Source organism: Parasteatoda tepidariorum, chromosome 5 (genome assembly GCF_982258835.1).
Source record: "Parasteatoda tepidariorum strain Cologne lab strain chromosome 5, Ptep-v5.0, whole genome shotgun sequence".
NCBI classification, from domain to species: Eukaryota; Metazoa; Arthropoda; class Arachnida; order Araneae; family Theridiidae; genus Parasteatoda; species Parasteatoda tepidariorum.
The window spans coordinates 43,254,980-43,274,466 of NC_141759.1; the positions used below are offsets into that span (position 1 = coordinate 43,254,980).

The 19,487-nt window shown below is 33.3% G+C and overlaps 1 protein-coding gene across 1 annotated transcript in view; it reads left to right on the top strand.

Moving 5' to 3' along the window:
* Positions 1 to 19,487, top strand: part of LOC107441357 (cubilin) — a 208,698-nt gene that overhangs the window by 144,237 nt on the left and 44,974 nt on the right. The window contains exons 47-52 of the mRNA XM_087163788.1: positions 3,117 to 3,332; positions 5,617 to 5,763; positions 8,054 to 8,241; positions 9,589 to 9,757; positions 11,725 to 11,928; positions 16,033 to 16,176. Coding sequence (XP_087019914.1) covers positions 3,117 to 3,332; positions 5,617 to 5,763; positions 8,054 to 8,241; positions 9,589 to 9,757; positions 11,725 to 11,928; positions 16,033 to 16,176 — 1,068 coding nt within the window. The remainder of the gene's footprint in view (positions 1 to 3,116; positions 3,333 to 5,616; positions 5,764 to 8,053; positions 8,242 to 9,588; positions 9,758 to 11,724; positions 11,929 to 16,032; positions 16,177 to 19,487) is intronic.

Genomic DNA, 19,487 nt, shown 5'->3' on the forward strand with positions numbered 1-19,487 from the left:
TATTTGGCCAGAAGGGCCACCAACTGATTCGTCGATTCTAGTAGGTCGTATAACTGTGAGTCATGTTGCCTATAAGAAATGGGATACAAAAGTGAATCACAGTGGTAAACTGTGACGTCAGGATAGAGAAAATCCTGGGAGAAAGTGAGTCCTCCATCAGTTTTGAGACTCTGGAAGTAAGGAACGTAAAAGCTTAATAAGCTCTTCGTCCTTCAAAAGTTCTTTCATCTCCTTGAAGAGCTGCAAAAATCTGGTGGCGTTGTCGGTAGCTTTCTCGGGATGAGATCTCCTCGCTTTCGGCGCTTTCCTGGGTCTTGCACCACAGCCCGTAAAACAGGCTGAGTGCTCACCGTTGCAGTTGACGCAGGTGTCTGGGGTTGTCCTGGGCTTTGTACACTGGTACGAGAAATGCATACCTGCCACCTTTTAAGCCCTTCCATTATCATTTGTCCCAGTGGTATTAAAATGTAATTAAAACTTCAATTTTAAGCAAACAAATACGTTGTAATTGAAAAAACTTAAGTTGACAACCATGGTAGTAACGCAAATTTATATATGTGCTTAATTTTTGTAAGAATAGTGGTGATCAAAATCATCTGAAAATTAAGTTTATGAAAGAAAAAAATAGTATATAATTACTACCACTTTAAATATCAAAATACAATCTTCCGAAAAAGTTGGCAGGTATGGAAATGTACTCCGGCACATTTCATGCAGGCGGGATTGGTTGCAGGGCAGTTTCGTTGCGTGTGTCCAAATTGTTGACAACGGTAGCACTGGATCTGGTATTTTCCTCCTCTGAAGCGCTCAATTCTAACTGGCTTCTCTAGGACTGAGCTGATGTTAAAAATATTTCTATATGCACTGTTGTCCGATTGGATGACCACTCCTCCTTTTTAGTTGTACTATCTTCTCTGGTAAAAGTCCAAAGTTTTTGAGGTATTTTTCTAATTCCTGAGAATGTGTATCTATTTCTAGTCCTCTAATAAGAGTTTTCAGTTTTTTAGGAAAAGTGTCCATAGTTGCGGTGGGAGTAGCTATGATTACTGCCGAAGCGGCATTCTCCTCAAGCTCTGCCGGTACTGGGTCCGATGGAGTAGTAGTCTTAGACTCCGGCTGGGAAGAGGAATCTGAAGGAGAGCAGTTGTCTTGGATCGTGGGAGTAGACTCGATAGGCTTGACTTTGGCTTTCTTCTTCCTCTTTTTAGCTGGAGGTTCTGTGGTGTTTTCAGTATCGGAGGCAGTGTCCTGCAGGGGGCACCTGCACTAAGTTCCATTTTATCAGCCACTGAGGTGGGATTGGGCTCTGGGACTCGAGTGATGATATCTTGAGTAGTCTCGGGTTCCTCTTTTTCCTTCTGTTCAGGCAATGGATATTCCTTTCAGAGTTCATGATAGTATCTACTGGCAACTCTAATGGCACATAGTTTACTTTTAAATTCGTTGTAGATTTTACCATTTGCACATGTCTTAACACTTTACCGACCGGTAGCGGTTCGAACATACTATGCCCTTTCACCGCCCGTTCAGCTGCAGATCGTCCGAGACACCGGCTCGGTTTCGGCCTAGACTGACGCGCGGACTTCACCACTAAATATTAAAAATTACAAATATGATATAAAATGCAACGTTAAATCATCAATATACTGGTTACTGTATTAAAAAGTAGGCGTAACTATCTTTCTTTAACTAATCTTACAAAATATTTTGCTACCACTTTATTAGAACTTTTCCAGAAAGCGGAGCAGTTGGCATCCCTGCCTTCATATCGATGAAAAAATCCCGACTTTCCTCGCAGGAAAATCTAGTCGCACCCAGCTGCACGATGAAAAATCCCGACTCTTTTCGCAGGAAAATCTGGTCGCACCCAGCTGCACTCGAGAAAACGACAGCTGAATTTTTTTCAGGGCATGCTGAATTGGTGGAAAACGTAGTCACCACAGATCGGTCAAAAGTCGATTAATCGACGACCGGTCGGTAAGCGCTGGGGAGCAAACGTCGATTAATCGACGACCGGTCGGTAAGCGCTGGGGAGCAAACGTCGAATAATCGACGGCCGGTCGGTATGCGTTGAGAACAAAACGTCGATTAATCGACGGCCGGTCGGTAAAGTGTTAAGAAATTCGGTAAATAAATCTTTCGTAGAGTTCACCTCTTCCAAACTAAATTGCATGTAGAAGCCTACAGTATTGGGATGGTTAACTGGGATGCTTACCTGCCAACTTTTAATCCCTTCCATTATCATTTTTCCCAGTGGTATTAAAATGTAATAAAAACTTCAATTTTAAGCAAACAAATACGTTGTATTTGAGAAAACTTATTTTTACAATCATGAGATGCAAGATGCAAGAAATAGGTGGTAGCTCAGCGTATTGGCGCGAAGCGCCATTAACTGATTCATCTATACTGGGTTAGTCATATGTTGTGAAGTTATATGTACCTAAAGAGAAGTAAAATAAAAAAGTGATTCACAGCGGTGAACTGGGAATATCCTGAATGAAAGTGAGTCCAATATCATTTCTGTGACTCGGGAAGCAGGGAACGAAGGAGCTTAACAAGCTCTTCGTTTTGGAGACATCCTGTGACATCCAATTTCAAATATTCGAAAACCTAGACAACTATTCAGGAAAAACAAGAAGTCAGTAATTTATCTGTTCGGATGGAAAGAATACTTTTTCGGTTGAGCGAGATCATCACCTCCTACATCAAGAAGCCTCCACACGGACTTCTGTAAGTATTCCGCGCAGACTGTTTAAAAAGTGAACCAGTTGTGCGCATGAACCCAAAATCTTTTATAAAAGTAATTGAGAGAAATTTATCATATATATTTGAGAATTGAATCTGTAGTGGTTGACAAGTGAATAAGGCAAACCAATAATATCCATAAATAAAACAAATTTTTAGTCATATATCTGCTACCACTTTCTTATTTTAACTATATTCTGTATTAACTGACTCGTTCGGAAAGTGGATATCCTTCGCAGTTTTCTGATCGGACTACCAATAAAAAACCGTGCGGAGACTTTCAGTTATAGGAGGTGTTGCACTCTCATCACATCAACTTCCACTTCTTATTAATATAGAATGTAAAGTTTATATTTATTATTTAATTCCAGCTAATTGTGGAGGTACTATTTCCTCAATGAAATCTGTCATCACAAGTCCAGGTTATCCCATGTCTTACAGGGATAGCGAAGAATGCGAATGGTTCCTTAAAATGAAAAATGGCTATCACATCGTATTGAAGCTGGACGACATGAACACTCCTCGATCCAACAGGGAAAACTGCACGCTAACAGATTACTTGGAAATCAGAAATTACGACTCTGAAGGCAAGTATTTTTCATATTCAAATTCTTCACTTAACTAAGAGAAGATCCGACAGCAATTTCACTGGATTCGTGTAGCTTTTAATGTACACACCGACAGTAGAAAATAAAGGTTGTTTTTTTCTTTATATTCTTCCGTAAGCTTGAAATTGACAAAAAAAACTTCATGATTTAGCATTTAAACTTTTCGCAGCATAACGTTCTCATTCTTGGTATTTTAATTCACTACCAAAAGAAACTTACTAAATTCTAAAGTAACTTACTGACTTTTTGTTGCTAACTGCTCTTGGAGCATTTTTACACTTATAAAACACAAAATATTTCTACAATACAGTCAAAAACTCATCCTGAATTGAGCTGACCTTAAATAAATCTTCAAGCAATTAGAAACTACAGAAATTGGCGATAAAAATTATAACTTAACTAATCAAACGTTAAAAAAAACTCTAAATAAGCAAATGAAAGTTTAATTGTTTTCCGTCACAATATTATATTATGAGTCATCGTATTAATATAACTCATAATATAATTAGAATGATTTAGCTCTGCTCATATTTATGCTAGTAGATGCAAAGAAGTAGAGCAATATTTTGACTTGAATTGATGGTGCTTTTGAATTGAATTTTTTTTTTTACGTTAACCAATAGATTTTGATTTCATTGGGAAGAAACTTTTTTTTGCAAGATGTTTCTTTCTTTGCATGATCTTAGATATTTTTGCATTGCAAATTTCGAATCTGCAATTGGTTTTTCTCCACAAGCTACATTTTTTATGCAATTTGACAATATCTTCCACACTAGGATACTTCAAAAGCCACTGGAATGACTACTTAATGTTCTCACATCTCTCGTACGTAGGGCTTAGTAGGATGAATGCGAAAATGTATTTCAGTTTAGGTGTATTATGTATTCCAATGTTGTAGAAAAATGATGTCTTTATTTTCTTCGATATCTTCTTTGATCTCTTGATATCTTTATTTTATAATCTCACTCTTGATTTGATGAAAAAAAATAACTAAAAAATAAATAAGTATAATTTAAAAAAATAAGGGAATGAGAGATTAGATATTGCCTGTCTTAAATCTTAACATTTAAATCAAATTTATGAAAGTATAACAGACTAAAGAAAGAAAGATGAAAATTGTTTCCAATTTGAACTGTTATAAGTCTCGTTAAATTGTTTATTTTTTTTGTTGGCTTCGACAATCTTAATTCCTCAGGTTATTTTCATAAAGTACTATTGATTATATTTCAAATCCAGTTTATCATTAATTTCATTATGATTCAAATTTCAGCCGAATATTCTTACATAAAATAACAAGAATTTTTTATTTTAATAACAAAATGTTCTTTGTTTTTTTTTCTTTTTTTTTTGTATGAAATATTAATTTATTGGAATGATCAATGCGAAACATTCAATGGTTGATGAGCAAATAGTGCATGGATTAGAGCGGGATTGTTATCTTATTATTATCTTGTGGATTGTTATCTTATTATTATCTTGTGGATTATTATCTTATTATTATCTTGTGGATTATTATCTTATTAAAGTTCGAATATAAATATTAAAATTTATATAAAATCTTTTTTTAATATTTTTTAACTGTATTTAAACTTTTATTTTTTAAATGTAAGCATTCACTTTTATATTTAAATATATTTTTTTCAATTTTATTGCTTTTAACATTATGTTAAAAGTCAAGAGCGGAACTATCAAAACAAAATTTAGAGAGAGTTAAATATAGTTTTCGACAATAAATAATAAATAAGTATTAGTTAAATAAAAACAAACAGGTAAAAATATATTTGTGAAAAAGCTCTTAAAACTGCAATAACTTTCGGAAAATTGCAATTTTGAAAGAAAACTATTGTCAAGTTTCAAAATGTAAATGACTGTCTCAGCATGTCAAATTTCATATCTGTAGCCGCATTTTAGCCGACAGTAGATCAGCCCGCGTGGTATTTTTTGAAATAAAATTAACTATTAATTATTCTCGAACTAGTTAGCAGGAATTAATTTTTTTTATTCCATCATACTTACTGTCGTGATTTCAAGTTTCTAAATTTCATAATTCGTGTGCATCAAAATAAAATACAACTTTCAGTTGAAAAACACCTAAAACAGAGCTGCTTACGATTTTTTAGCATAGTGAGATAATCGAAAAAAAGGAACTGAAATTATGAAATTTTATACATTATTTATCACAATTTCTAACCATTCTATAAGTGTATTCAATAAACGATTATTTTTTATTAAATTCATTCATCCTTATGAAATGATTTTGCAGGGGAACTTCTTGGACTCTTTTGTGGCAACTTAGATAACGTAAGCACAATAATCGAAGTTCCTGGCCCTCAAGCTTATATGAAATTTAAATCAAATTCCGCAAACACCGGACGAGGATTCTCTGTGACAATGACGTCTGATTTTAATGGTAATTATTTCCTAATTTTTAATATACATTACTATCGCTCATCAAAATAGATAAGTATGAATTTGCAAGTGCAAGTGGTTATAAAATATCTATCATTGAAGAAAGATAGCGTATAAAAATAAATCAAAGTTAATTAATAACTACTTTAGTTTTTACATTTTACAATAAGTTTGTTTTAATTAACAATATATCAATGCAATTAAAAAACACAGGTCTGCCTACTTTCTGTGTTTTTTTCGGAAAATTTCTTCAAACGGTATGTTTTAATGCTTGATTCTTGGTTTTGTAAATTTGATTTAATGTTGTTTTTCACACCACTATGTATAATTGATTAAAAGTTTATATAAAAAGCCATTTTATCCCAGCTTTTTGATGGTGATGCTTTTATATGTTGGAAAAATTACAAAGAATTCCGAACGCCCTTGTTATTATGTGTCTACCACTCAACAAAATATATTGCAAAAAGCGTAGCAGTAGACAACTTTGGAAGACATATTTTTTTCAAAAGTAGTTGAATGATAATATGCTTCGTGACGACAACTTGATCTGTTTTATAGACGCAAACTGAAAGAAAGAATTTCGTCATGTGATATCACGTGATAGACAAATAATGTTTAGCCGGTTTTGTTTGAGTCTTGCTTTGGACAAAGGCGAACCTGATTTGTGGATAATGACTGATAGTACATAGCAAATCCTCAATCAAATACTACTTTTGAATAAAGGAACTGTGAGACCATTGCTTGATTCTCTTAATTTTTTGAAAATTTTTTAATAAAGTTGGTCTTTTTCTGAAATTTCTTTTGAAGTAGTACCAAAATTTTAGAAAACGAACAGACTTCATATCTACCAAAAATATTATCGATTTCATTATAATGATTTAAAATTTTCAAACCTGGATTCATAATATTAAATTAAAGGCAAACTTTAATAACATTTTCGATACTCTTGAGATAAGTTAGTCACAAATTTTTAATTATTCCATCTCGTGGATATCATGTATTCTAAGTCGTTGGTACCATGTTTGCATACGAATGTGTACCTCGGGTCAGAAGAGGTAAAAAACTTTTCTGACCATAAAGTGAAATGTAAAGAAATTGAAGTTTACATTAAGGATTCAAGCTTTTAATAGCTCTCTAGACTAAAACTATTGTGACCCTAATTCTTTCAAGTGCATCCCCTCCCCAATATTTATATAATTTGGTAAAGAAACATGATCAGTTGATCTGAACCTTGATCTGGTCGAGAACCCAAATCTGTTGAAAAAAAGGCATGTTTATTCAACAAAGTACGGTTCTGTGTCTGATTTCGTAACTTAAAATATAGTCAAATCAAATATTTTATTATGTCCTAGAGTACTCGAATCTTTAAAATTACATCTAAGTTTGGGAAAATATAAACATTAAACCAAAAATTGTTTGCTTTCTTATTTTGCTAACTGCAAGTTCCTCCCAAAAATTTTATCTTTCAGAAAATCATTAAAACGCATTATTTTACTGACCATAAATGCTCGGAAAATGATTTATCTATAATTGGAATATAAAAATGGAATCTATAATTATTTTTTGTTGATCAAGCATCTTCTTTCCTATAGAGTCCCATTTTAGCTGTGCGTAGGTACTTATAGGTGCACAATAACAGCTTGCAGAAAGAAGGAAAACTGATAGTAACTCTAACTGACCAACTTGGCCGCAATTGTGGTGGCAAATAGCAGTTTTTGCAAAATTTTTGTCAACAAAAGCCTTATACATACCTGCCAACTTTTAATCCTTTCAAGGATGATTTTTCCCACTGGTAGTAAAATAAAATTTAAATTACAATATTAGGCAAAAACATTTGCTGTATTTTGAACAAGCTTATGCTGATTATTACAATAATATTACATATTAATATATATGCTTATTTTTTTAAAAAATAGTGGTGGATCAAAAATATTATAAATTAAGTTTATAAATGCAAGGAATATATAGAAAGCATTCATTTTACTACCACTTTAAATTTAGAAATAAAATTTTACGCCAAATGCGTAAAAGTTGGCAGGTATGCTTATATACTCTCTCGAAGTTTCGAGACTTTGGAAGCATTAGGAAGCGAGAATTCACTAGAGGCTTGGTGATTTCTCCAACGAAAACGGTATGTGATGGACCGTTTTCTTATAAATTAAAACCTTTTGTTTGAACAAAATCGTTTAATCTAAAGCACATAAAAAGCTACGTTTAAATTTGTTCTACAATGTCCCTTCACTTGTATTTTAAGCAAGCTCTAAAGCTAAAACAATCTTATGTTCTAACAGGGTGTGGTGCACGTGTCGAAAACCCATCTGGCGTGATCACTTCTCCTAACTATCCCAATCTTCTTTCTGGTTCAAGAGAGTGTTATTGGAGGATAATAGCTCCAGAAGGTCGAAAAATTAAAATTACTTTCGATGAGCTCAATTTACCAAAGGATGAAGCAACTGGCGTCTGCATCAGTTACATAGTGGTAAGATCTCATTCAGTGATATTAGTTATACGAGGAGTATGAGAAGTTTTATATACATTACCAAAACTATAATCTGAGACACAAACACGAAGCTGTATTAAAAAAAAATTAACTGAGACTTTTTAAAAAATACCGGTAGTCGCGATGATCAAATAGCCTTCTATTTAAAAGCTACCCGAAGCTAATGTGGTGAAGACAAAGCCACCAACTTTTAAGTATTTTTTTTTTTTTGATATTTTTTACAATAGAAGTGAAATATCAATACATATGTTTAATTTTTAAAAAACTTGTTTAGCTTCTTAAACTTTATTTATAACAAAAATCCTTCCAAAAATCTAAAATTCGGAGCTAAACTAATGTGTTAGAAACTTAACTGTTTGTAATCTGGTAAGAAAAAAAAATCTGGTAATAAAACCAGTTCTCATCTGCAGGGTATTTAAGAGGAGTTTTAAAAAAATTCCTCACTACTGATTCATATTATTAGTTTAAACGTACATACAGGGCTGTTCATTATCTGGGGAAAAGCAATTAATGTGTATGGCTTATAATTAAAAATGCAAAAGTTATTACTTTATTTTGTAAGAAATCTAGAAATGAAATGGTTTAGCTACCAATTTCTTTTCTTTTCCATGATCTAACATCTTTGTTAAGTTTCGCATACTGTCACCTTTCTGCACTTTTTGAAAAAATTTCTTCTAGTGGTAGCTAAAATTGTGTTTTTAATGTATCCTTCTTTGAATCATAAATTTGATTTCAAGTTTTTTACTTTAACACTACGTGTAACTGATTCAAAAGTTTAAATGAAAAGTTACTTTTATCCAGTTCCTTTGCGGTAAAACTTTCAAAATTTTGGTAAAATTTCTAGAAATTTTTAAAAGTTTTAGTTCTTAAATGTCAACCACTTTATAAAATAGTTTGTGAAAATCGAGTTGGCAGCCCAATATTCGTCAGTTGCAAGATTTTATGAACGTATTTTACCAACCTGATATACTATGTAGATATTGTATATGCAAGTATTAATTTTAAAAGGGGAAATAAAATTAAATTTACAAATTTTCATTTTCTTTGTAACAATATTTTTGACACCTTTATTTATATGTAGATATTTTTCATTACACCTATGCAGACACTCTACCTAATATCGAATTTCCGTAATTTCAAAAAATATTTTTGATAGTATTAACAAGTATAATGTATTAATATTATATTAAATTAGAAGTAATCGAAAATTGTCCCCCACTAAGCACAAATAATTTAACCGGATCTGTAAAATAATATCTAAATATTCAAAACTGTCTCATGTTAAAATGTATAAAATTTGAACTCTTTTTTTTTCTTAATTTCCAGATGTATAATTCAACAAATTGGAGGACAGGAGGGACTAGTTATATTTGTGGGAATGTAGTGCCAGCTCCGATTTCGTCCTCATCTGGAACTTTGGATATTATTCTTTGGACGCATGGTTTGAATGCTGGCCAAGGATTCACGCTCTCTTATTCTACAGAAGAAGAAAGTGGTAAAGTCTTCAATTTAACTTTCGAAGAAAGGCTTAGTAGAAAGTGAAATTAGGAAATAACAGTCTAACTATATCTTGGATCTTCTAAAATAAAAAGAATATGATTTATAGAGACGTGGTGGCTCAGGGGATAAAGCGTTCGAATCCCAGCGATGGCTGGTCGAAGGCAAGGGATCGGAGAGTCCCCCTTGCCATCAGGCTAATTGTGGGATATTTTCGTGTCTTTCCTCTTCATGTAACGCAAATGAGGGTTAGTTCCATAAAAAGTCAGCCACGAAAGCAAATTTTCTTCCATACTTGATCCAGAAGTTCCCTTGTCTTCAAGATTGTCTTCTAGATTAGGTTCAAAATTCCAAGGCTACGGAGTTGAACATTAATAATCGTAAACCTAAAATTGGGTCGACTGTTCAACGACGCTAGTAAATAAAATAGGTAACACTTGATCCATTTTATGTGAAATTAAGTGCTCAAAACTCAATCATGACATCACAAAACATTCATAAAAGAATTAAACATAAAAAATTTCAGATAAAGATTTTCTGTTTCAGTGGGATAAAAGATACTAATGGTAAAATCAATTAATCTGACCCGTTCTCTGCCCAACGTGTGAAAATTTTAATTATTCCGTGTATTTCGCCACCTGTCACTGATCTTTTACTTCAGGGCTGTCGGCCCGCTGGCCGCACCCAGCCCGCGAAGCTTTTGTTTGTGGCCCGCGAACTAAAATATATTAGTTGTCGTTTTTTTTTTGCGAACAATTTTCGTAAAAAATCTATGTGGGTTTAAAATACTTTTCGTTCATTTAAAAAAACCTAATTTCTTCGTTTCTGTGAAATTTAACATACCAACGGTGCAAAAAAATTTATTTCTCTGGTTTTGCATCCAAGAAAATATTTATTCAAATACAAAAGTAATCGTGTATGTTGCTCTTTTTTATTTTGCTTATTTTGTGTATTTTGTGAATATAATTTTACAAGTGAGTATCAGAAATTTTCTCGAAGAAATTCTCCCGTTTAATTTTTTGAAACCACTCATTATGGACGAAATTATTTACATTTGTAAATTTTAAAGCGCATAAAAGGGGGAATGAATCATGTTTTATTTAAATTCCTTGAATTGAATATCGCATGAGAGGAAAAGAAAAAAAAATTAATTTCACATGCTTGAGAATTTTTTTTTGTTGCTATAATTCCTAATAAGTCGAAAAAAGTGTTAATTTATCACAGAATTAAACTTAAAAGAAAAAAAATCTTGTCACTAAGTTTCTGCTTAAGAGAAGATTCAAAATGATACGTAACAAGCATTATTTGTAATGCATGATATTTTGCTTAACTGCATGATATTTTGCTATTAAAAAAACTTTGATAAATATCTGACAGTAATATTTAACTTTCCTTCCAACTTAAAAGAATCCTATATAAAATTTTGATAAAGTTGTGGCCTGCCATTTGACTGGTGTTTTAACACGTTCACGCCGAGAAAAGTGAAAATACTGGTGCGGGAAAAGAGAAAATACTGGTAGAAGAACTATTTCAATATTAGGCAATATTAGGGTGGAGTTAATCTATTCTCAACAATAACAAGTCACTGCAAGGAAATTTATCACGTCGAAGAAGCAATTCAATATAAAAATTGCATCCGTTAAAAACAATTGGTAGTTATGGATTTTTATTATTCCCGGAAAAAAAACTAAAAAATGAAATTTATTCTTACCAGTTTTTACTCTGGTGCGCTGCCAAGTTGAGATAATCTAGCGTGACCCACCGGTGGGTCACCCCGGCGTGAACGTGTTAAATTGCTGCCCACAGCCACGTATAAGTTGGAAACCCCTGTTTTAGACAGTCAGCTACCCACCGTTGTCAGAAATTTGAAATAAAAAATTTAAGTTTTGCAGTTGGGTTAATGAAGTAAATAGCCCTATATATTTAACTATTCGATAAAAACCAAATCAAGTGTTCTTTTTATAGATTGCGGTGGTGCTTTATTTCCTCCCACTGGAATTATGGCAACTCCAAACTTCACTGTTGAAACACATACTGTTATCGATTGCAAATGGAAGATATACAATGACCATTATGAAAACAAAACAGCCGTTATACGTTTCGATGTTCTCGACATCCCTGGAGAAGTTTCCCACTATTGCAGGAACAATGTTTTTTACGTTCTTGGAGGTAAGTGAAAGTTAGTATAAGATATATAATGGCTAATAATAAATGTCTTTCTTTGGCCTATTTTTTTAAGTTTCTTACTTACATATTGATATGTTTCGCTTCTTCCCTAACACTAGGTTTACGGACGTTTCTTATATACCCATCTCTACGGACACGCGTCAATTCGACGCATGAACGTATGAACATATAACAGCATTTACACAGATGCCAACTTGCTTCGGACAGCAAATATATATTTTAAAGTGGTTCTTTATCAATTGTGATTCTCGGTTTAATAAATTCAATTTAGTAGATTTTTTATCCACCACTATTTCTAAATAATTCGTAGGCTTATATAATTCACCACTTATAATTTGCAAAATTTACAGCCACCCCATAGACCAGCGGTTCTTAACCTATGGGTCGCGAAGCATATTTCTTGAGTCGCGCTAAGTCGAACCAAAAAAGTTAGTAATACACCAAATAATAAGTTATACCAACACCTCCTAGAAGAAGTCATTGTGGCTTACTCAGCCTAATTTTGACTTTTTTTTGGGTCGCGACATGAACATATTTCTCAAATTTGGGTCGCGGCTTAAAAAGGTTAAGAACCACTGCCATAGACTACTGAACTCAAACTGTCTTTTATTTTAACTTTTTATCCTATTTCATGATGAAAGGGATAGGGGCCTTCTGCGCGGCCCAGGTGCCCAGTTTTTTATAAATAAAAAAAGAAAGATTTGCAAAATTTATGATCCGTCCCATCCTGACTTATGCATCCCCAGCTTGGTGCAACATCTCCACATCACTCCTTAAAAAACTCAAAATATGCCAGAATAAAATCCTCAGGAAAATAACAAAAACAAGATGGTTTATCAGAAATAAAAACATACATCGCGACCTCTACATAGATTCTTTAGATCATCATATTGCAAAGCTTAATTTCAGATTTTTTGAAAAAACCAAAAATGGTGACACCGCAGGATTCAACGAAATTTTTACTTTTGAAAACTTAAGAAAAGACGTAAACCTCAGGCCGATGGCAGCTTACTTTTGCAGTGACGTAATTTTATCTAAAATTCGAAATATTTAAATTCCTTTTACTTCAATTGCATTCCAATTACCAGAAAGAACCACCCTAAACATCACAATTCAAGACGAATGGGAAAACGGCCCCAGGCGCCCAGATAAATATTGATGATGATTTGCAAAATTTATTTAGTAGTTATTTCCCGTTTTATTAAAATTGTGGCGTATCCGGAGCAGTTGGCATCTCTGCACTTAGAAAGCTATGTAATTATGTACTGTAAGAAAGAAAAAAGGAAAATATGAGATATATTTATGAAATATTCTAGTATTTTATTTTTTAATACTCGAAATAAACAACTGAAACCTTCAAAGTCTGACATTCTGCGTTTGTTCTTTCTATTATTGCTTATCGGCAACAGTTGTTTATCGCTTGTTTCATTTTAGATAGCGATAACGGATCAAAGTATTGTCGGTACATTCTTATTTATAATTGATGTCATGTTTGCATGTTTACTCAAAATTTTGTCTAAATTACGATCGCGTCAAATTGACGCATATCCGTAGAGATAGGTATACCACAAAGAGAATTTCAATATTTCAACGCTTTTGAAGAAAATAGACTTCAATATATATTTACCTCGATCAATGGATAAAAGTCATTACAAGAGATAAAATAAAAATGCAAACGGGTTTTGTAATGTTCCTTACAAAATTCGAAATCCGTCAAAATGACGCATCCCGTAAACCTAGTTTTAAATATCCCGTCCTATCACGGTTTTGAACACATATCAACTAATTATTATTCTAAGAAAACTCTAGCAGAATAGTTACGACGTGACTCGTTTCATCTCACTCATTATCCGGCAAAAGAAAATATTCAACTTCAACTGGCAGGTCATAAAGTTTCGTTGGAAAGCTTCAGCTTTTTCTAGTCAAAAATTAAAAATCCATGCTTTCATCTTTATTAAAAAAATTTATACAGTGAATTCGCGATAACTCGAATCTGATAGGACTGACGAAAAACTTCGACATATCGGAAGTTCGACTTACTGTTAGTTTCGGCTTTGGACTTTCAAAATATTGTCGCATAATTTAATTAATGCTTATTAATTACAAATCTTCTAAATGCTTACAATATTTAAGATCATTTTTCTGACAAGCCATTTACGATAAGACTGTTAGAAGTACTTTATGATACCCTGGTCCATCGGCTGCAACTTTGCTGTTGTGTTTGGCGGGAGAAACTGCAAGCTTACTGCTTTCAAATTAGGTAGATCACTATGCGCTGTGCATTTATCCATAAAGAGTATCACTTTTCTTTTTTTAGCGAAAAATTTCCGATCCAATTTTCTTACATAGTCTTCAAATAAAACTGATGTCATCCAAAACTTTTTGTTAGACTTGTAATCCAAAGGATACGTTTTTACATTCTTGAAACATCGGGGATTTCGGTATTTTCCGATAACAAGTAAGGGCAATTTCTCTGTCCCAGACGCATTTCCTTCAACTAGGACAGTGAAACGTTCCTTGCTCATTTTACCCCTTGAGCAGTTTTCATCCTTAAACATCATAGTCTTATTTGGAAGACATTTAAAAAATAAACCCATTTCATCAATATTGAAAACATCATTTTAACTGTATCCTTGAAGTAAATTTGGTAACGTTTCATTTAATCACTGTTCACATACTTCAAGAGGGACAGCTTTACCTTCTCCATGAAGAATGCGAAAGACATTGTGCGTGTTTTGCAAAGGAAGGGGCAAGATATCAGCTCCTGGGTTTTTTTCTTGTTTTAAAAGATCCAAAAAAAAATCGAGTTAAAGGGAGTAAAATTCAAGTAATCGAGAATAATTTACATGAAATTGAAGATAAAAGGGTCGGGATCTTATAAAAAAAAATCGAGTTATAGTAATATTCGAGTTATCGTACTTCGAGTTATAGCGAATTGACTGTATTTTTATTATTCTGAAAATTTTAGACTTTTGATCAAACATCAATTGAGCAACTGTGGTGCCGTTCAAAAAGTACGTACATCCCGAAGGGGGGGGGAGGGGATTTGCTATTATGTACGGTTTTGTACGATGGGGAGGGGGGAGGTATTATACAAAGTACGTACTTTATAAACATACACCAAATTTAAATTTGACTTTATCCTACACCCTCCTTAAGTAAATATTTAATTTTATTTAAAACATAATTATTTTAATTTTTATCAAAAAGGGGGGTAGACTAATAAAATGTACGTACTCTAAGGGGGGGGAGTAAGACCTTATGTACGGTAATGTACGAAGGGGGGGAGGGGTTTAAAATTTCTCCATTTTTGTGTACGTACTTTTTGAACGGCCCCTGTAGATAGTACAGTTTTAATCATGGTTTCTCAACTAGTGGTTAGATAACCCCTAAGGATTCGTTATGCATTAAAAGTAGTTCATCAAATTATTATTATTATATAATAATGTCAGAATTTTGACTCGATAACATAAATTAAAGGCGAAATAAAGTTTTTAAAGGGATAGACAGTTGATAGCTACGCTTAAGAACTTAGCTTTGTTAACATTGACAATTTACGGTCATCATTCTTTAATATTTAATTAGCATTTTACTCAGAGCACCAAAAACCACTGATTAGGAATTAACAAGAATTTTAACTTAAGAACTTAACTTATGTGTGTTGCGCCTTTTATTAATATTATTTAATCTAAGATTTTATCTCTTTACTATTATTGATGTCTATGTCATGAAAATATGGAACACCCGAATTATATTTTTAGAAACTTGCCCGCATGCCCCAGAGAACTGAGAGAGATCAGGCTTATATTCATTGTTTTTATAACTAACCATACTATAATTTTTTTTTTTTTTAAAGTACAGCAATAATATCTATGAAGAAGAGCAGCTCGAAAATAATTCATATGCTATTATAAAATGCATGAATTTACTATTAAGCTAAACAATTTAATATGGAAATAGATTTTAACATCATTGTTCAAAAAAATCATTTGAGATAAAGAAATCCCACGTTAATAAATATGCAGTTTATTGACTTTGTTTTAATATTTTTTCAACCACTTTAATATTTTCTCACTTCTTTCTCAGATCAATCTAACTTTATGGGTCGCTACTGTGGCAACTACACTTCTCCCGTCATCATCACTTCGTCTTTTCCTTCAACAGCTTTCAGACTGATTGCAAATCTAAGCACCTCCTTCAGAGGAATCCATGCAACATACAACTTTACTGGTAAGCTTTTTATTAACTTATCGTCCTGAAATATGTGCGCGCAGGTAATATTAGTATGGGTTTACATTAATCAAAGCAATTTAATATACCATTCAATAAAAAAACTGAAATAAAACTAAGAGTATTCCACGGATGAGAAAATGTCCACCAAGAGTAGTCAGAGCGTAAGTTTTAGTCAAGCCCATTGCATGAGACACCATTGAATTTTAGACAAAGGTAAAACGTGTTGCACTTCACGAATAAGAAAATACTTGTCCCAAGTAATAACAGTATGGGTTAGCATCAATCGAAGTATAATATAATACAGCATTCAATAATGGACTAAAATAAAACAGGGAATTCCATGGATGAAAAGATACCCACCAAGTGTATTGAGAGTGTAAGTTTAGTCAAGCCCATTGCATGAGACACCATTGAATTTTAGACAAAGGTAAAACGTGTTGCACTTCACGAATAAGAAAATACTTGTCCCAAGTAATCACAGTATGGGTTAGCATCAATCGAAGTATAATATAATACAGCATTCAATAATGGACTAAAATAAAACAGGGAATTCCATGGATGAAAAGATACCCACCAAGTGTATTGAGAGTGTAAGTTTAGTCAAGCCCATTGCATGAGACACCATTGAATTTTAGACAAAGGTAAAACGTGTTGCACTTCACGAATAAGAAAATACTTGTCCCAAGTAATCACAGTATGGGTTAGCATCAATCGAAGTATAATATAATACAGCATTCAATAATGGACTAAAATAAAACAGGGAATTCCATGGATGAAAAGATACCCACCAAGTGTATTGAGAGTGTAAGTTTAGTCAAGCCCATTGCATGAGACACCATTGAATTTTAGACAAAGGTAAAACGTGTTGCACTTCACGAATAAGAAAATACTTGTCCCAAGTAATCACAGTATGGGTTAGCATCAATCGAAGTATAATATAATACAGCATTCAATAATGGACTAAAATAAAACAGGGAATTCCATGGATGAAAAGATACCCACCAAGTGTATTGAGAGTGTAAGTTTAGTCAAGCCCATTGCATGAGACACCATTGAATTTTAGACAAAGGTAAAACGTGTTGCACTTCACGAATAAGAAAATACTTGTCCCAAGTAATCACAGTATGGGTTAGCATCAATCGAAGTATAATATAATACAGCATTCAATAATGGACTAAAATAAAACAGGGAATTCCATGGATGAAAAGATACCCACCAAGTGTATTGAGAGTGTAAGTTTAGTCAAGCCCATTGCATGAGACACCATTGAATTTTAGACAAAGGTAAAACGTGTTGCACTTCACGAATAAGAAAATACTTGTCCCAAGTAATCACAGTATGGGTTAGCATCAATCGAAGTATAATATAATACAGCATTCAATAATGGACTAAAATAAAACAGGGAATTCCATGGATGAAAAGATACCCACCAAGTGTATTGAGAGTGTAAGTTTAGTCAAGCCCATTGCATGAGACACCATTGAATTTTAGACAAAGGTAAAACGTGTTGCACTTCACGAATAAGAAAATACTTGTCCCAAGTAATCACAGTATGGGTTAGCATCAATCGAAGTATAATATAATACAGCATTCAATAATGGACTAAAATAAAACAGGGAATTCCATGGATGAAAAGATACCCACCAAGTGTATTGAGAGTGTAAGTTTAGTCAAGCCCATTGCATGAGACACCATTGAATTTTAGACAAAGGTAAAACGTGTTGCACTTCACGAATAAGAAAATACTTGTCCCAAGTAATCACAGTATGGGTTAGCATCAATCGAAGTATAATATAATACAGCATTCAATAATGGACTAAAATAAAACAGGGAATTCCATGGATGAAAAGATACCCACCAAGTGTATTGAGAGTGTAAGTTTAGTCAAGCCCATTGCATGAGACACCATTGAATTTTAGACAAAGGTAAAACGTGTTGCACTTCACGAATAAGAAAATACTTGTCCCAAGTAATCACAGTATGGGTTAGCATCAATCGAAGTATAATATAATACAGCATTCAATAATGGACTAAAATAAAACAGGGAATTCCATGGATGAAAAGATACCCACCAAGTGTATTGAGAGTGTAAGTTTAGTCAAGCCCATTGCATGAGACACCATTGAATTTTAGACAAAGGTAAAACGTGTTGCACTTCACGAATAAGAAAATACTTGTCCCAAGTAATCACAGTATGGGTTAGCATCAATCGAAGTATAATATAATACAGCATTCAATAATGGACTAAAATAAAACAGGGAATTCCATGGATGAAAAGATACCCACCAAGTGTATTGAGAGTGTAAGTTTAGTCAAGCCCATTGCATGAGACACCATTGAATTTTAGACAAAGGTAAAACGTGTTGCACTTCACGAATAAGAAAATACTTGTCCCAAGTAATCACAGTATGGGTTAGCATCAATCGAAGTATAATATAATACAGCATTCAATAATGGACTAAAATAAAACAGGGAATTCCATGGATGAAAAGATACCCACCAAGTGTATTGAGAGTGTAAGTTTAGTCAAGCCCATTGCATGAGACACCATTGAATTTTAGACAAAGGTAAAACGTGTTGCACTTCACGAATAAGAAAATACTTGTCCCAAGTAATCACAGTATGGGTTAGCATCAATCGAAGTATAATATAATACAGCATTCAATAATGGACTAAAATAAAACAGGGAATTCCATGGATGAAAAGATACCCACCAAGTGTATTGAGAGTGTAAGTTTAGTCAAGCCCATTGCATGAGACACCATTGAATTTTAGACAAAGGTAAAACGTGTTGCACTTCACGAATAAGAAAATACTTGTCCCAAGTAATCACAGTATGGGTTAGCATCAATCGAAGTATAATATAATACAGCATTCAATAATGGACTAAAATAAAACAGGGAATTCCATGGATGAAAAGATACCCACCAAGTGTATTGAGAGTGTAAGTTTAGTCAAGCCCATTGCATGAGACACCATTGAATTTTAGACAAAGGTAAAACGTGTTGCACTTCACGAATAAGAAAATACTTGTCCCAAGTAATCACAGTATGGGTTAGCATCAATCGAAGTATAATATAATACAGCATTCAATAATGGACTAAAATAAAACAGGGAATTCCATGGATGAAAAGATACCCACCAAGTGTATTGAGAGTGTAAGTTTAGTCAAGCCCATTGCATGAGACACCATTGAATTTTAGACAAAGGTAAAACGTGTTGCACTTCACGAATAAGAAAATACTTGTCCCAAGTAATCACAGTATGGGTTAGCATCAATCGAAGTATAATATAATACAGCATTCAAT